This window comes from Malaclemys terrapin, chromosome 10, assembly GCF_027887155.1.
Source record: "Malaclemys terrapin pileata isolate rMalTer1 chromosome 10, rMalTer1.hap1, whole genome shotgun sequence".
Classification (NCBI taxonomy): Eukaryota; Metazoa; Chordata; order Testudines; family Emydidae; genus Malaclemys; species Malaclemys terrapin.
The window spans coordinates 25,403,292-25,422,242 of NC_071514.1; the positions used below are offsets into that span (position 1 = coordinate 25,403,292).

General features: G+C 43.3%; 1 protein-coding gene across 5 annotated transcripts in view; it reads right to left on the minus strand.

The window, feature by feature from the left end:
* Positions 1–11,434: 11,434 nt before the first annotated feature.
* The window catches only part of NEDD4 (NEDD4 E3 ubiquitin protein ligase), a 121,486-nt gene continuing 113,969 nt past the window's right edge, over positions 11,435–18,951 (minus strand). For all 5 annotated transcript variants that reach the window (XM_054041621.1, XM_054041620.1, XM_054041619.1 and 2 more), the window contains 8 exons: positions 18,309–18,404; positions 17,107–17,180; positions 16,875–16,935; positions 15,322–15,381; positions 15,131–15,238; positions 14,397–14,493; positions 13,758–13,830; positions 11,435–13,247 (listed from right to left, as the gene is read on the minus strand). In XM_054041621.1, the coding sequence (XP_053897596.1) occupies positions 13,145–13,247; positions 13,758–13,830; positions 14,397–14,493; positions 15,131–15,238; positions 15,322–15,381; positions 16,875–16,935; positions 17,107–17,180; positions 18,309–18,404 (672 nt within the window). In that variant the 3' untranslated portion in view covers positions 11,435–13,144. The remainder of the gene's footprint in view (positions 13,248–13,757; positions 13,831–14,396; positions 14,494–15,130; positions 15,239–15,321; positions 15,382–16,874; positions 16,936–17,106; positions 17,181–18,308; positions 18,405–18,951) is intronic.

An 18,951-nucleotide genomic window follows, 5' to 3' on the forward strand; every position in this document is an offset into this window, starting at 1 on the left:
GGGACACACACAATCGGCTGTATACAACCGATTTCTATAAAACCGGCTTCTATAAATTCGACCTAATTTCGTAGTGTAGACATACCCTTAGTGTGTCCACAGCTCCCAGCAGGTTAATTAAACTTAGAGACCTTTGGAAGAAAACCTGGGTCAAAAATATTCCAGCCTGTAGAAAATATCAGAGAAACAAGGATGGACAATTATGAAAACATTTTGCATAAAATGCATTAAAACTTTAAGTTAACTTTACACTTTTGATCTAGAGCTTCTTAAAGAGATTATGAATCATTTTAGACCTTTGTGTGTAATGTTAAAACACAGGCTGGAAATCCAGCTCTTGAAATGTATTTCACATCCTTGCATGCTAAGGAATGCCGTTTATCCCACCTTTTAAAAGAGCTGTATCCACTTAATGTATGTTCACATTTTCCATACTGGATTGATTTTTATCTTCAGCCTCTGTTTGAACTGAGACCCTGAAACCTCGAATCCAGATTTTGACTGAGATTTCAGTGAGCGAGAAACTTAATGTTACGGCCAGCTCAGCAAAACAAAGCGCTTCTCTGTAAAGTACTCTAGACCTAGACCAGTTCTATATAGAAATAAATCCTAAAGCATAACTATCCCATTCACAAGTTTGTAGTATTCCATAAGTGGGGCTTTTTAAAGTGGAATAACAATGGTCCATAGAGAAAAGGGTATGTCTACACTGCAATTAGACACCTATGGCTGGCCCATGTCTCCTGGGGATATGGCTAAGGGTAGGCTTGCAAACCCTCCAGGAATTAAAGATGAATCTTTATTTAAAGATTATGTCATGTGATGAAACCCCCAGGAATATGTCCAAAATTGGCAACCCTAGCTAAGGGGCTGTTTAACTGCAGTGTAGCAATTTGGACTTGGGCTAAAGCCCGAGCTCTGGGACCCTCCCACGGTCCTAGAGCCCAGGCTCCAGATCAAGCCCCAGTGTCTACACCACAGTTAAACAGCCCCTTAGCATGAGTCCAAGTCAGCTGGCACTGGTCAGTCACAAGTGTTTAACTGCAGTGTAGGCATACCCATAGATGAGTGATAACTTTAAAGAAAAATGATTTAGTGGGATCCCCTAATGCAGTGGTTCTCAAACTTTTGTACTGGTGACTCCTTTCACATAGCAAGCCTCTGAGTGTGACCCCCCCCCTTATAAATTAAAAACACTTTTTAGTATATTTAATACCATTATAATGCTGGAGGCCAAGCGAGGCTTGGGGGTGGAGACTGACAGCTCACGCTCCACCATGTGCTAACCTCACGACCCCCTGAAAAGGGCAGCATAACAAATTAAAAGTAAGAATTACTTTTCAATTCCAATAATCTAAGGTATTTGTGCCAGTAACTCAGGTAAAGATTAATAGAATTTTCATGGCAAAACCATTCCTTTAAAGACTAGAGGATTATTGCATAGAATTTTTTTTCTCATGCTCTCACTACTGAAGTAATTCAATTTCCACTATAAGTACTTGATTTATATATAAAATCATACACCATTACATGCTAAATCAGCTAAAACTAACATTTAAGTAACCAGCGCATGTCTGTTTGCAAAACCGTGGAGAAATGGGGTCCGCTCATGATACATTGTTCCCTACACTGAAGCTTATTGGCCCTCGAGAGAAAAAGTACTGGGACAATTATTTTTTGAACTGAAAGATGAGTTGCGTGCTTATGCAATGGACTGCAAAAAAGAGTGAATTTGTTGATTTTCTTTGTGACCAAAGGAAGATGAGCCCTCTTGCCTATGTCACAGACACATTTGAAAAACTGAATGAATTGAATACAGGGTCTGCAAGGAAAGAACTCCCACCTCCTTCAGTGAGTGATCAAATCACAGAATTAATGAATCAGAGGGGTAGCCGTGTTAGTCTGAATCTGTAAAAAGCAACAGAGGGTCCTGTGGCACCTTTAAGACTAACAGAAGTATTGGGAGCATAAGCTTTCGTGGGTAAGAACCTCACTTGCATCTGAAGAAGTGAGGTTCTTACCCACGAAAGCTTATGCTCCCAATACTTCTGTTAGTCTTAAAGGTGCCACAGGACCCTCTGTTGCTTTTTACAGAATTCATGAAGAAAATGGTTTTCTAGAATAATCTATTGAAGACAAATTACTTCCCACAGCTTTGCAATTTTCTGGCTGACAATGAAATTATTCAGCCTCCCACCCAGGTGACCAGCTCGCCAGCTGGAGGAACAGTTTGCATCCTTTTTTCCTCGCCTTGGACATGACAAAGTATGATTGGGTGCAAAACCCCTTCCAGTGCAAGCTTGATGCCACAGATTTGCCAGCAGCTGAATATGCTGCACGCTTAACATGCAACTTGAAACTGATGGTGCCGTTCACAAGCATGTGTTTGTGTGAAGCTGGATTCAGAGCACTTGTTTCCATCAAGGCTCCGAATTGATTTACCATCGATGTCACATTGGAGATTAGATACGCAATTTCTACACCACCACTGGACTTAGAGAAGCTGTGTTGCAACATGAAAGCCCATCTGTCACATTAAAGAGCATTACATAATGTACTTAATGTGTAAATTCCTTAGCACTATATGTTGCTGTCTGGGGTCACAAAAAGGGATCATTCATGCAGGCAAAAAATTTGAGATCCCCTGACATCAATCAAACAGAAATACCTCCCAAACCCCATTCATCCAGGAACATACCTTCCATCTTTCCTCCAAACCTGTGAAATGTTTTTTGCAGCATGCCTTATCTTCCCTCTTGTACAGACAGAATTCATTGTACAGTATAGGTCAGTAACATCTACATGGTCAACATCTCTCTTTCCCTCCCACCCTTGGAACGATGAGGACAGTGATTTTTTATTTTGCCAGTAACTTCAGTGGGAGGTCAGGATTTCAACCTTGATCTTTTCTGTCTCCTTGGGGAATGAGAAATTATTTTTTCCATGCATACTTTGCTTGTATACTATCCCTCTAGATCAGGGGTGGGCAAACTACGGGCCCCGGGCCGAATCTGTGCAGAGCCGCCTGGCCGCGCCTTCGTGTAGGAGCCGGAGAAGGGACATGCCACTGCTTCTGGGAGCTGCTTGAGGTAAGCGCCGCTTGGAGCCTGCACCCCCTGAGCCTCTCCGCACGCCCCAACCCCCTACCCCAGCCCTAGCCCTGATCCCCCTCCCACTCTCCAAACTCCTCAATCCCAGCCTGGAGTACCTTCCTGCACCCCAAACCTCTCATCTCCTGCCCCACCCCTGAGCCCGCACCCCCCAGCCGGAACCTGCACCCCTTCTCACACCCCCGCCCCAGCCATGATCCCCCTCCCGCCCTCCAAACTCCTTGGTCCCAGCCCAGAGCACCCTCCTATACCCCAAACTCCTCATCCCCAGCCCCACCCCAGAGCCCACACCCACTCTCGCCCCCCAACCCCAATTTTGTGAGCATTCATGGCCCGCCCTACAATTTCTATTCCCCGATGTGGCCCTTGGGCCAAAAAGTTTGCCCACCCGTGGTCTAGATCTTACATAATGATTTCATCCATAAACATATATAAAGCTAGTTTATAATGCCCTCTGCTGGATTTTGTTAAGTAGTGGAGCTTTTTCATGCTGACAGTATTATTTCACATTATCAGTTAAAGAACATTAACTACGAGCCTGTGAGCTTGATCTTTAGTGAAACATAGAATTCTTGATCCTGGGAACAAAACATGCAGTCAAACTGCTGGGGAAGGGACTGCTGGGGAAGGAGCAGGGTGCAGAGGAACGAAGTTGAGCCACTATTCTAGAAAAGAAAATTCAGATGGTTTACTTAAATTAAGGCACCTAGACTTCCTGGAAAAGACAGTTACCTTTTTCAGTAACTGCTGTTCTTCAAGATGTGTTGCTCATGTCCATTCAACTTAGGTGTTTGTGCTTGCCACATGCACCAGTGCCAGAAGTTTGTTCCCTCAGCAAAATCCACATGGGACTGGCTCTGGCGCCCCCTGGAGTGGTGTGCACAAGCTGCGGTATATATGGCACCGCCGGCTCGCCCCACCCTCAGTTCCTTCTTGCCGCAAACTCTGACAGTGGGGAAAGAGGGCAGGTTGTGGCATGGACATGAGCAACACATTGTGAAGAAAAAACGGTTACCTACCTCTCGTAACTGTTGTTCTTTGAGATGTGTTGCTCATGTCCATTCCAATAGGTGTGTGAGTGCGCCTTGTGCACAATCGTCGGAAGGTTTTTCCCCTAGTGGTACCTGGGTTGGCTGTGGAGCCCCCTGGAGTGGTGACTTCATGGTGGTGTATATAGGTCCCTGCCGACCCTCCGCCTGCTCAGTTCCTTTTTGCCAGAATACTCGAACAGAGGGTAGGTAGGTGGGATTTGGAATGGACATGAGCAACACATCTCAAAGAACAACAGTTACGAGAGGTAGATAACCTTTTTTTCTTCTTTGAGTGATTGCTCATTTGCATTCCAATAGGTGACTCCCAAGCAGTTTCCTCGGAGGAGGGGTCGGCATTCACCTGGTTGCTGAATGCAGGACTGCCCTGCCAAAGGCTGCATCATCCCTCACCTGTTGGGTGATGGCATAGTGTGACATGAAGGTGTGATTTTCGCTAGGACCTTGCTGAGGAGCAGAATCGGAAGGAATGTGTACATCAGGCTTCCTGCCCATGGCAGGAGGAAAGCATTGGAGAGGGAGCCCTTGCCCAGACCCCATCTGCAGCAAAATCTGTGGCACCTCCTGTTCTGCCTGGTGGTGAACAAATCCACTTGGGGGAGTTCCCCACTTCTGGGGGATCGTGCCAGCTACCTCTGGGTGGAGCACCCACTCGTGGTGAGAGAAGTCCCTGCTTAGGTGATCTGCTAGCAAGTTCTTGGCACCCAGGAGGTGACATGCTTCTAGGTAGATTCCATGGTCAATGCAGAAGTCCCAAAGATGAAGTGCCTCTTGGCAAAGGGTGGAGGATCATGCTCCCCCTTGTCTGTTGATGTAGAACATCAAGGCTGTGTTGTCCATCAAGACTCTGTCCACTCTGCCCTACAGGTCAGATAGGAAGACTGCACACGCCCTGAGCTCTTTGACATTTATGTATAATGTAATTTCCTTTGGGGACCATGTGCCCTGGGTCTGGAGATTATCGAGGTGTGCCCCCCAGCTGAAGTCCGAGGTGTCCAAAACTAACTCGACTGAGTGAGGAGTGCTGATTAAGGGAATTCCTTCCAGGATTTTTCCGGGGTCGGTCCACCATCGCAGCGAGGTTAGTATCATTGCAGGGATGGTGGTAACCTTTTCCAAGTGGTCCGGGACTGGGAATAGACCGTCGCCAGCCATTGCTGCAGGGGTAACATCCGGAGTCTGGCGTGGCGCACCACATATGTGCACGCAGGGCCGGCTCCAGGCACCCGCTTGCCAAGCAGGTGCTTGGGGCGGCCACTTCGGAGAGGGGCGGCACGTCCAGCTATTCGGCAGCAATTCGGCGGATGGTCCCTCACTCCCGCTCGGAGCGAAGGACCACCTGCTGAATTGCCGCCGCAGATCGCAATCACGGCTTTTTTTTTTTTTTTTGCGCCGCTTGGGGCGGCAAAAACCCTGGAGCCGGCCCTGTGTGCATGCTACTATATGACCTAGGAGGCACAGGAAAACCCTGGCCATCGTCAGGGGAAATGTGAAGACTTCTGTGACGAGGTCCGTCAATGCCCTGAATCTCTCCAGTGGCAGGAACGCCCTGACGCAGGTCGAGTAAAGCACCGCTCCAATGAACTCTATCCTCTGTACCAGAACTAACGTGGATTTTTTGTCATTTACCAACAGGCCAAGGCAACGGCAAGTGGCTAACAGCATTGCAACATCCCTTTGGACCTGAGACCTGGAGCTGCATTTGACTAGCCAGTTGTCAAGGTACAGGTAGATCTGGACACCCTGATGGCTGAGGTAAGCAGTCACCACCAACATGCACTCGGTAAATACCCGCAGTGCTGTCGCTGAAGACCCCTCGGTCCGTTGTTATAGATGCCCACGCAGGGAGGAAAGGAGAAAGGCAGTTGGCAAAAATAGGGGAGGAAGGATCCTGAGAACAGTCTGGTAGGTCGCCCTCAACCATACCTTCAAAATGGGTGCTTGCCTGCCTGCATATTGTAGGTCTAGCTGGATGAGAAACCTGCGGAGGCTGGTGGCTGGGACGCTGCTTGTAGCCTCTGGATTTCTTATGGGGAGGCTCCTGGTAAGGGTGGTTCCCCTGGCCCTAAGGCTGCTGTGGCTTGAACCACTTGCGGGCAGGGCTGGGAACGTACAGGCCCAATGTTTTAAGGGTCGTGCAGGAATCCTTGAGGCTGTGGAGCTTATTGTCCGTCTGTTCCTCAAACAGGACTTGCCCATTGAAGGGAAGGTCTTGCATCGACTGCTGAGCCTCCGTGGACAAGCCAGAGAGGAGCAGCCAGGATGTCCGGCGCATGGCGACAGCCAAGGCCATGGTTCGGGTGGCAGCGTCCGCCACATCCGACGATGCCTGGAACGTCGCTCTGGCCGCAGTTGTGCCCTCCTCCATGATTGCCTGGAACTCCTTCCTAGAAACCTTAAGAAGGGAACCCTCAAACTTGGCCATGGCTTGCCTCATGTTAAAATCATAGCATCCCAGGAGAGCCTGATGTTTGGCCACCCTCAACTGAAGACTAGAGGACGAATACACCTTATGCCCAAATAAAGTCTAGTCTTTTGGAGTCTTTATTCATGGGGGTAGCTCCAGGTTGACCCTGTCGCTCCCTGTGGTTAACCGCCTCTACCACTAGGGAGTTGGGAGCAGGTCGAGTGTACAGGTACTCATGGCCTTTGGATGGCACAAAGTACTTGCGCTCAACCCTGGAGATGGGGGCCAGGGAGGAAGATGTTTGCCACAGGGCATTGGTGATCTTTGAGATCCCCTCATTAAGGGGCAGAGCCACCTTGGCCGGTGCTGTGGAGCACATTGGACATTGAAGAGAGAGTCCGAGAGCTCCTCCATCTGAAGGCCCAGTTTTACAACAGTTGGCAGCGACTCTCTTCAATAGTTCCTGATGAGGTTTAGCATCATCTGGAGGAACCGGGGGAGGGGACCCTGTTCTAGCCTTGTCTGGCGATGACGAGGAAGATGCCAGTACCGTAGGGATCTCCAAAACCATTGGTGACCCAGTGGCTTGCTCCCCTACTCCCTCTTGGACCTGCAGGGTCCTTGCGCCCGAGGCTTTGTGCACCAGAGGAGGGTGGGAGAGAGAGGCACCTGGTCTCTCCAAGGCTCTGGTCACTGAGTGGGCAGCCTGGGTGAACCCCCCCGGGTTCCATGGGTACCACAGCGCCGGACACTGGACCTGAGACCATGGGGCCAGTTTCGGTGCTGACGATGTAGGTAGTACCGCTGGTATTGGAGCTTGGCCTGCCATCAGGGAACCTTGTTCCGATCCAGGGCTGGATCCTGAACGGTCGCTCCCAGGTGACCAGGACAGAGTGGACCGGTGCCGGTCACTCCTCCTGGAGTCCGATCTGGAAGGGGATCTTCGGGACCGGCAGTGCTCGACGGATCTGTGACGGCCTGGAGCTGGCAATATGCATCTCATGCTTGACGAACAGTACCAGGATGAGGAGCGGGACTGTGAATCAGTACAGCTCCGATGCTGGGAAGCACCTGTGCATGGTGATGCACTTCTAAGGGAGCGGCAACAGTCCGAGGAATCGTAGCGTCGATCCCTTGACTGGTCTCTGGAGGGTTGCCGGGACTGGTACTCCTGCCGGGGGGGGGGGGGGGGGTGTGCCTCCAGAGGTCTGCGCCTGGTCGCCGGCAAGCTGCGCCTCAAGCCTCTTTGCCCGTGCCCAAGGTCTGGGGACCGAATAGGGCTGTGCTGCATCTGCCTTTCATGATCAGAGGCCTGGTGGCTGGCGCTGAGGTGGGGAACGTGATGGTCCGAACACGGATTTACCCCATGACTGGGGAACCGCTGGAGACGGTGTAGGCAGCATCGGGAGGATTATGATCTCCTGCTCCACCTGCAGGACGTCCGGTGTGGATGGTACCCAGAGCTGACGGAGGTCTCTGCCACTATCCGGGGTGGCCAGTGGGGAGCAGGCTGGGCTACACGGCTCAGTCAGAACTTTGGCCCAAGTTCTCAAAGGGGGTGAAGAGTTGCCTGGCCTGGGACCTTGCTTGCACCCAGTCTTATCCTTTCCCTTGAGGGCAGGGGCGGTGAGTTATATGGGCCTGTGGTGCGGGTGCCCCAGAACTATTCAGAGCATGGGAGACAGGCTCCACCAATGTTCAGGGCCAGGTCTCTCCCCCAGCCCCACCTGCCACCCCCGTGCACCTTCCCTGAGCATCCCTGCCTGCCCCCTGCAGCTCCGTGTTGCGCTGTGCTGGCTCCTGGCATTAGTGCCCTCCCAACCACAGGCTGACTCTGACGTTCTGCCTTGGACAGATAGACCCTTTTCTTTTCCAGTGGGCCCCCCCTGCTCACAGTCACTGCTCCAGCCCCATGCTAGGCAAGGGGCAACCCCATCCCCCACCCCCAGTGAAGCTACAATGAGGAGCAGCAGTGGAGAAGGCTCACATGATGGCAAACCTCTCCTCCCCCCGTCCCCACCACAGGGGAGGTGAAGGGGCTTCCTGGACCTAAGCGGGCCCCTAGGAGCAAGCACTTGAAGAACCACCACAAGTTCTGTTACAGTGGGATTGACTCAATTATTTTTTCAGAGGATGAAGACTTAACTACAGTGAAATCGATTCCACATATGGGTCTCAGAGCTGAGACAAATGCTCCGTTTGAACATGAATACCAAAAGCCCATGACACTCTCTGCACAAAGTATTTATGGTGGTGGTGTTTAGCACAATAAGAGCATATTAGCCAAGGTTATGAGCCTACCCAGATGTGCTTGGTGGCAAGTCTCTCCCCCCCACACTCTGCAGTCCGACTCCCCTCTCTATTAGGTTTGGTCACCCAGGGAGGTGAGTCATTTCCTTAGGGATTTGCTTTCTCCAGTCAAGCTTGCACCTTATGAGACTAACAGTGACCTCATACACTCTATCAACAGATTGGCACATCCAACTGTCATGTGGGGAGTTATTTTGTTTGAACTTTGCTTTGGTTGATGTTAAGGATATGTGTTAGAGCAAGTGATGCAGTTGGGGTGTATAGTACTTTTCAGTAACTGTTGGAAATGGAAGTGAATACCTAAAGGAATGGTGGAGCACATTGACAGCATTGTAAGTAATATTTAGGCAGGAAGGAACAAAGGATACTTACCCACAACTTATTTCTTAAAAATTTGGGTTGTGTCCCATTACCTTACCTGTCACACAATGATGTTTGTCAATTTCCCAGTTTTTTGTTTTTTTAAAGTACCTTTGTATATTTCAGTGGGACTTCTCAAGGCCAACTAGGGGTCTTGGAGGGAGAAACCACATTGCTTGAAGTGCCTCTGGACTGTATTGACCCTGCCGAACGCGGTGATGTCCTGCAAGATGATTTTTGTCTACCATTATCATCTTAGAAAAGTTACTGAGACTAACTGTCCCAAGAACAGCTACCACTTCAGTCACTTACTTTTGTGGATTAAGTAAGATTCATGGTGGTGAAAGGCTTAACTAGCAAGGAAACAAACAAGAATGTTGGCATCCTTTGCTTGAATCACCAGCACCTTTTGGGACCCTAATAAATCTGAAGGACACAGGTAAAAGGGGCTAAATTTAGGTCTGAGGGGACAGTCAACTGGGGACATATGTATGGGAGCTTCTAAGGCATCATAACTGCCATAGCCAACATCTGAGTTAGTCCTGGCTCCATGCACATCTGCAACTCTTGCCCTGTGATAGAGGCAGTACAGTGGCTTGCAGGGAAAATCCTGTGTTGGATTCCTAGGCTGGAACTTCTGTGCTGGAAGAAGCTGTCCTACTTTCTTGCCTGCAACATTATCTCATTAAATACAACAGTGTCATAGCAAAGCCTATGCAACACTGTCAGCCTAAGTAAGTGGCTCTCAACCTTTCCAGACTACTGTACCCCTTTCAGGAGTCTGATTTGTCTTGCGTACCCCCATGTTACACCTCACTTAAAAATGACTTGCTTTCAAAATCAGACATAAAAATACAGAAGTGTCACAGCATACTATTACTGGAAAGTTGCTTATTTTCTCAGTGGTTTGAGCATTGGCCTGCTACACCCAGGGTTGTGAGTTCAATCCTTGAGGGGGCCACTTAGGGATGTGGGGCAAAATCAGTACTTGGCCCTGCTAGTGAAGGTAGGGGGCTGGACTTGATGACCTTTCAAGGTCCCTTCCAGTTCTAGGAGATAGGAGATCTCCATTAATTATAAATAAAATCAATTGGAATATAAATATTGTACTTACATTTCAGTTTATAGTATGTAGAGCAGTATAAACAAGTCATTGTCTGTATGAAATTTTAGTTTGTACTGACTTGGCTAGTGCTTTTTACGTAGCTTGTTGTAAAACTAGGCAAATAGCTAGATGAGTTGATGTATCTCTGGAAGACCTCTACATACCTGCAGGGGTACACGTACCCCTGGTTAAGAACCACTGGCCTAAGTCATATGCAGAAAGGATCTGCTGTGTCTGACACATTGTGTCAACTAATTTCTGGGTAGAAAACACGTTCATAGTAACTTACATAGTGAAAATAGGGCCAATATTTACAAATACAAGGTGGAATTGAGGTATTTAATAGTAACTTTTAAAATAAAGGGGGGAAAAAAGGGTACTTGCTTGTAATTGTTATTGTCCAATTTAGCAGCTATAATGTGTGAGCCAAATATTGTAGCTTTTTTTGCTAAACGGATCCAAAGAGAGAGAGAGACAAGGTATTTAAAAAAAAAAAGTCGTCATTTTTGAAGTGTCATTCTGTGCATATGCACCCAATCCATACCAAATCAACATGGAAAATTCAAATGCATAAAATATGTTTTAATTTAAGTTTAGTTTATTGCCACTTCTGCATTCTTGATCTGCAGTATCTGCTACAAGTTTAAATCACTGCTCCCATAGTGTGTATTTGTTGAACTTTGTTCAAGCTCAAAACAGATTGTGTTCTTCTATGTGACCAGAAAATGTCAAATCAGGTCAGACCTTTGGTTCATTTAGTCCAATATACTTCTAAGATTAAGGGCTAACTAAATCCTGGTCCCATTGAAGTCGTGGCAATACTTCAGTGGAACCACAGTTTCACCCTAAAATCTTCCTATGTGTAATGCTTCCATACCTACTCATGCAATTAATGGTGAAAATTATCTAGACCTCTTAAAAAAAAATCCATCCAAATTATTTGTGTACATCTTGGGGATGGGGGGAGGATAGTCAGAGCAGTGCTTCTATAGGTCTTCTCAATACATTAACAATTCTGAACTGACAACTAGGTGCTTCTTTAAGCTTCTTGACTTGAATTTGAATTCAATGAATCACAATTTCTTTATTAGAATAAATTTTTATTTACTGCTTCAGGATCTTTATTTGTGAATATTTTATATTTTAAAGTACGCAACAAATACTGCTACATTCAAATCTATACAGAATTACTGATATATCATTCCAAGTTTTACAAAACTGCATCTAGATTATCAGAATTTTGTATAAGTTACTTTTTATTTACATGTAATACTCAGCATTAAAGACCAATTTAAAGAAGAATAAAACAAAGTGGGATTTTAAATATCCCTTAAGACCTATTACATTTGTTACATAATTTACATGTCTTTATAGAGATGACCTACACTTTTGTTTTTGCATATTTAAAAGACAGTGACTGAATAAAAAATTGCTGGCCAAAGCTATGTACTGTAATTGCCTCGAGATCATATTGGTTAACAAAATGTTCAAATTAAAGCAAGCCAGGCATGTAAACCTATACATTTTTCAGAATTAAGTTTGATAATCATTTTAACCAGCACTTGCCAAAATAACCAGTGCTGACACTCATATCAAAATATCCACATGTACAAAACACATCAAGCTAAGTTTATAAGAAGAGCTGACCTACAATAAATTACACATTATTGGCTATGACTTTGGTTATACCGTATTAACAAATTTGGTTTCTAGACTAACAAACAGAGAAGAAATAAAAAATATAAAAACGCAGCTATAGAAACTAGCATAACCTGTAAACATATTATAGGGCCAAATTCTGCTCCTGGATTCATATGCCCAATTCCCATTGATGTCAGTGAAGTTTGCACATATCAGATGGCTGAATTTGGCCCATAAAACCCTGTAAACATGTCCTTACTGTTTTGTTGTGCAAGACTGCAAGAATGGATAACAAAGGCATTTAACTGTCAGTTTTAGTTAATACTCTGTGGTTGTCAGACAAATTCTGCTTTAAGATTAATTTTGTTGCAAAAGGCTGAACTGAAATATTATCCATTGTTAACGTTTATCAAAAATGTGATGAAAACTCAAGAAATCAATGATAGCATATGAATTCAGACAAAAGAATATAATTTCTTATTACAATTCAGAAATATGCTACTCAAGTGTGTCTTACAAAAGTTCCTGGTTTTGTCAAACTGCATTTTAACAAAAGCAAGTCGAAACAGAATTCTTAAAAAAACCTTATATAAGTCAGTCAATATTCTGCAAGCTGACGTGAGTAAGAAATGCAAATGCTTTCAATGTTTTACCCAATATACTAAACAATAAGGTGCTTTGGGCAGATCTGTCATAAACAGCCTGAAGCAGCACAGAATAGGATATTGCATTATACTGAATTTCCTCAAACTGTTTAATCATTTCAGTTGCTCTTCAAAAGAGCAGCAATGTTTCAAATGTACACTTGCAAACATTGTTTCACAGTTTTAATTTCAGTAGTTTAATGTAGGACAATCTGGCAAATACTGTAAAAGAGGTAATTGTTGAAAGACATTTTACTCTTCGAGGCATTGGTGGGGTTAAGCTACCCACTATACATTTTGTAGCCACTAATAAAATACTTATTACTGAAAATGGCAAAATGTATTTAAGAGAGTTGGTGAATTTTTAACACTTATTTGTTTTACAAAATTACACTATGAAAGTTCAATAGCCAAATAACTGAAAGAACATTAGGTTCCCTGGAAATATTTAAATTGTTTGTAAACCCTTAAAAAGAAATTGTAGCACTGGAACAACATAGCATGTTGAATTCTGTGGCCTAATCAACTCCATCAAAACCCTGAGTATTTTCAATTGCTATGAGAAGTTTGTCCCATAAATCTTCAAATGACTCATATGGAGGCAAATCCAAGCGGTTAAAGCTGAAAAAAAGAAAAAAACTCTTAAGTTTTTTTGAACAAAGTTACTTCTCAACCAGGGCCGGCTCCAGGCACCAGCCGAGCAAGCTGGTGCTGGGGGCGGCAGATTGAACGAGGTGGCATTCTGCCCAATCCTAGGGCGGCACAGCCGTCTTTTTTTTTTTTGGTTCCGCTCCAGCCGCCCTGTAGGGAGCGGCGGCATGGAGGACGGGAGCGCCCTGCAGCCCGCGTCCTTCCCTCCCAGCCGACTGGAGCGGAGCCCACCCAGCAGGCGGGAGGGGCCACTGTAGCCCTGGCTGCCCCCCTTCTCTCTCCCGCCCGCTCCCTCCCCCCCGCTAGCCAGTCCCCCTGCACTGCGCTCTGGCCGCGCCGCAGGTTTTGTTTTGTTTTTTGCTTTGCCGTTCTGGCCGCCCCGTTTTTTTTTTTTTTTTTTCGCGCTTGGGGCAGCCAAAAAGCCAGAGCCGGCCCTGTTCTCAACACATGAAAATCTACATAAGTGAAGAGAATATTTACCAGGTATGAGCTCTTGGCAGTTTTTCAGGGGTGCCCCACTGTTCAACTGTAAACAACTGTGGTCCATTTGAACCTACAGGAAGAAGTAATACTTAGAGAATCACAGAATGGAATAAATCTCAATTTCTTTCTCTCGCTTTTTTTTTTTTTTTTTTTTTTTATTTTATTAAAGATTTAAGTCTATTCAATATATTGCTCTTGTTTTGTGGTAGAACTTATGATATCAGTGGATGTTCTACACAAGACTCAAAGGCAGTGGGTGTATGTTCCAATGATTGCTTTCTAAATATTTCTGGATACATATTTACTGCAAGAATTTTTTTTTTTTCCCACACCAATACTGAAGTCTAAGGGTACATATTTATAGCAGTAGTAGTTGACAGATCAATACTCTACAAGGAAAAAATTTCATACCGATATATATTACTAAATCTAGTCCATGTGTGGTTAAATGATACCTCTAACTAGTTACAAATTGCTACTTAAATGTTTAAAACACAATTTATTTTTTTAAAATGGATATGTAATAGGCATATGGTTCAAGTCAAATGGTGAATCATCATGACAGTTTGAAAAGCAGGTTCTTTATGTTGATTAGCCCAGTTAACAAGTTGGGTGAATAGCACTATAAGAACTCACCATACAACTCAGCAAATCCATTCATAGGTACACGGGATGTGCCAGTGACAAACTGAAGTAATCTTATTCGCTTCTCAGAATCCATCATTAACACTGCCTGTACAGGGCAATAATATTTAAAGACTTAGTTGAAAGAGTTCAATTTTTTAATGTTACATTGGTTAGCAATTTTATGTGATACACTATTTACTTGTTTTTCCTACATCTTAAGGGTAGCCTATTCTTGTTATTTTCTATAATAAATACAACTTATTTCTCTGCATGCTTTTAAAAGCCATGAAGTCTACATATTTTGGTTGAATCTTTTTTCACCTTCAATTATTTAAGTAGCACAGTAACAGTAGGGTTACTGACTCAGAAGGCAGTTAAAATACTTCACTCCCAGATTTGGCCCCTACTTTCTTTGAAGTTTGTTGATGTTATAAACAAGCAGCCAGATTCCTGTAACTTAAACACAAGAGTTTAATAACTCTTTAGTGTAATTACGCCAGACTAGCTACAGAGAATGTATTTTACGCCAGCAGCCTATACAGCTTTTTGAATAGGATACATATCAATACTGTATTATATTCATAAACACGCATTATTTCTAGTTCTTATGTTCCCTGTTTGTAGCTTTAATGTACAAATATTTACTTTTTTCTGTTAAACAAATGATACATCTGTACAGCTGATAAACAGCAGTTTTTAAAATATAGATTTTGCATAAATAGTAAGTTCGAGCTTGTTGTTACCTTCCAAAACCACTGTATAACTTGGTGATTTATGCTGTAGCCATTTTTGTATTTTGTATATAACTTCCAGTCAGCCACATCCACATCTCCCAGTCCACACATTAGTAACTACACAAATGAGAAATACCAAAATGTAAGTCAACAAAATATGGTTCCAACAGAATTTGTTTCCTGTTCTGTGATACACTTACCTCTAGTTCATTTTCATCAAAAATTTTGATTAGATCTTGAGATATTAGTTCAAAAAAACCCTAAAATATAGAAAAAAGATTCTGAAAACCAAGTTATATTTTAAACTGCCTCTCCCCCCTCCATTAAGAGTTAGATCTCCACGTTCCAAAAGCTACAGACAAGGCATTACATTAAATACAGCACTGTTTTCAAACACACCTGGGCCACAATTTTGGGTCTTGCTAAGCTGTACTGCATGCAGATCTTGAGACGTCAGGGTGCAAAGGTGGCTGTATGAAAACTTTCTGTTCCATCATTCCTGGGGAATGCTGGAAACAGATTCGGCTTCCAATGCAAACTGAAACAGTTTCAGTGTTGTTCCAGCTACACTGGGCATGCTCATGCTGACATTCTCACTTCTCTCCATTTTTATCCATGAATACTGGTCAAGGCCTTATATTCCTGGCTTCGGAAGCTGGCAAATAATTTCTCCCATTTCATAGAGAATACAATGAAGGATCTGGCAAGTTGCACATAGTCAATTCTGGCAGAGCCATAAATAGAACCCAAGTGTCTTACATGGGAGACCCAGAACCAGGAATAGAATCAAGGAATCTCAATTCTACTTCTGTTGGGTAAAAAGTTCTGCTCCCTTGTGCATATTCATTATGCTAGTCCAATTACATTAGTTTTCCTCCACAGGACTCCTGCTTCATTCAATGAACAGGATAGAATGTGCTCAGTCAATGAGACAGGTAGGTGTTGAATAGTTATGCCCATCAATCAGTCAATTTCATCCTTATTTACTGAAAACCATACAAACTTTGTAATAATGCAGAGCTTTAATTTCCTCACAGGGTACATGGTGTTGTTTTGTTTTAAAGAGAGAAGGCCGAATCTGAGAAGACCAGCTCATTCACCGTCTCCTCTCCCATTTATTACAGAGACTTCTGCTCCTCCTGCCCTGCCTATTCACAATCACAACATCCCTGTGGCAAGTATAGTAATTTCCTACACATGGAAAAGTACATGTATCTGCTTATTAGCCTATAATGCTGTTTAGCAGCTGAAAAGTCAGGAAAGTCAACATCATGTGACCAGCTAGCTCTTCAAGGACCACCAATGGTTCACAAACCAGTTTGGGAACCACTGGACTAGTGATTTACAGAGTGTCATTTGTATAAAGAGGAGAAAAATAAGTTAAAGTCACTCAATTCCAATAAACTTAATTTTATTTACACTTTTGTTACTTAAAAAAATAAAGAACGATTTCAGAATTGTTAAAAAAATCGTTTGTATTGCAACTAGGATAGTTCAGGATTGGACAAGAAGTTAACTTCTAGGCATGTGGAGGGAGATTTATAATGAAAAAGCTGGTAAGTGTTTTAACAATAGTGCTGCATCATTAAAATAATTCAGAGCTGAAACCATGCACCATTAAATATCTGATCGCTCTAACTCTTACAGTCATAGCAACGTAGCCTATGGATCTTGATGCTGTGTTCCAAAAGATTTTTCTTAATATTGGATATGAAAGATTTTAAAAGGATACAATGTATTAAGAAATTAATACCTCTTTAAAGGCAGCCATCTGCTTCTGGACTCTGCTCACAAATCTCCATTGAATTACAAGACTGTAAAATAAAATTGAATATTTGAAGTACAAACAATGCACATACCACGTCAAGGCTACAGCTTGCTTCAAGACAATCGGAAGCTCAATGAAACACAATACAAAGACCTCCCTTTATTTAGAGAAACTGGAATGAGGTGAGGTATATTCCACAGACTGTCCAACTACTTACTGAATGTAGTCTCGCTTGTTCTTGTTTGTGACAACTATTTCTGATCCACCGCTTTTCAGCTCATGTTGATGGGTCTAAACAAGAAACTCTTTTACACAAAGTATGTGCTCAACAGAATGCAAGTTTAAATATTGAAAGTATTTTTTTAGTTCAGTTTAATTCTTCAAGAATTGAAAACTATGATAGATAGCACCACTCTCTCATGCCACCTGAATAAATACCATTTTTATATTACGCATACATTCACAATTCAGTGGTGCCAGATTGCAATGTAGCAGCTCAGTTATCTGACTCAAGTACAGTAAATCACTAAGTTTGCAGTAATACTGTATATTTTTACTAACTTCACAATCTGCACTTGCAGTGAGCCAAACTTTTTCCTGAAGATTTCTTAGAAAAACATCTACAAAACAGTTACAGCATTTTTGGTGAGCAGTGCACTGATGCACACATCTGCTACTTAGTGGTTTAATATTACCAGAATCTCAGTATACAGCCTGAGTCTTCAGCCTGTTTCACATCTAGATTTTTATTTTCTTGTCTTGCAATCTTAATTACTTTAAGGCTCCCACAGAACCATAAAACCTACTAGTGTGCTTATATCTGGTTAACAATTGTAAACTGGGATTTCTGTGAAAGACCAGTGGTAGATCCACATTACTTAAATCTTGCACAGATTCCCTCCACTGACAAAGTTTGTTCCACAGTTTTGCCAGGGTAACTCAAAAAAGTATGTTCACACTTGCCAAGGGAACCTACTTCTAACAGTATTTTTAAAAAATATCTCTGCTCATTTCCAGCACTTCTAGAACCATCACAAGGATGCAGCTTTCATTAAGACTTAAGTGACAGGACATTTTAGAATGTTTATTTTAATCTGGAGAAGCATTCACCACAAAAGCTGTATTTTAAAATTGTAGCTGCTGTTCACTCAAAAGCACAATTTATTGTGTCAAAAGCTTTGCTGAAACAGCCATTTCCCAGGCATGTCTCAAATTACAACTACTTTAGCAAAACAGTAAGTGAACATGTACCGGCCACAGCAAGAAGCCCGAGTGAACAGCCCAACACAATTCTGAAGTGCACATGTATTTATCACAGTATCCTATTTTTAAGTATTGTACAGAGAAACCCACTCAGTTCCACTGTACAAATGTTTTACTTTATATAAAGTAGAATAGACAAAACATCAATATACAAACCTGTCCAAAGAGTTCTTCATCAACAATAAACCTGAGATCCAATTCTGTTGGATCATTTTCAAGAATCCATCTCAGAGAATTGTAATATTCACTATCCTAAAAATAAAAGTTGTATGCTTAATAAATAAGTATAAAAGACTTACTTAAAACAAACAGAGCATGTTCCATATTTATACCCAACCCAACTGAATAAAGACTGAGGTCTTCATTAAACTCACTGTAAACAGAGTAACTACTTATATTTGTCTGATTAAGCCCACAGAGACAAATCACTTCCTTCAACATTGAAGACAGAAGGAATTACATTTGAGTACTTCAAAAGTGAGGCACAACTCATTGTTTTTTGGAAGGTACACCTATGATGAAGTGATCCAAGCAGAAGAGTGAAATTTCAAAACAAACGAGAAAAATTTGGTCAAATAATAAAGTATTTTTTATTCTGTTTTATGGGATACTCCCATCTTCCACATCTTTGCTGGACCTGAGGAAGCCCCCATTTTCTTTCATTCATTTTAACCAGTATCCTCATATGCCAAGAACAATGGATAGTACCTACTCCCTCCCTTGCCAATTTCAGTACCATTCCTTTTCCATCAGCAGGATGGGGTATTGCCCACCACAAGTTACTCCCTCCCAATAAAGG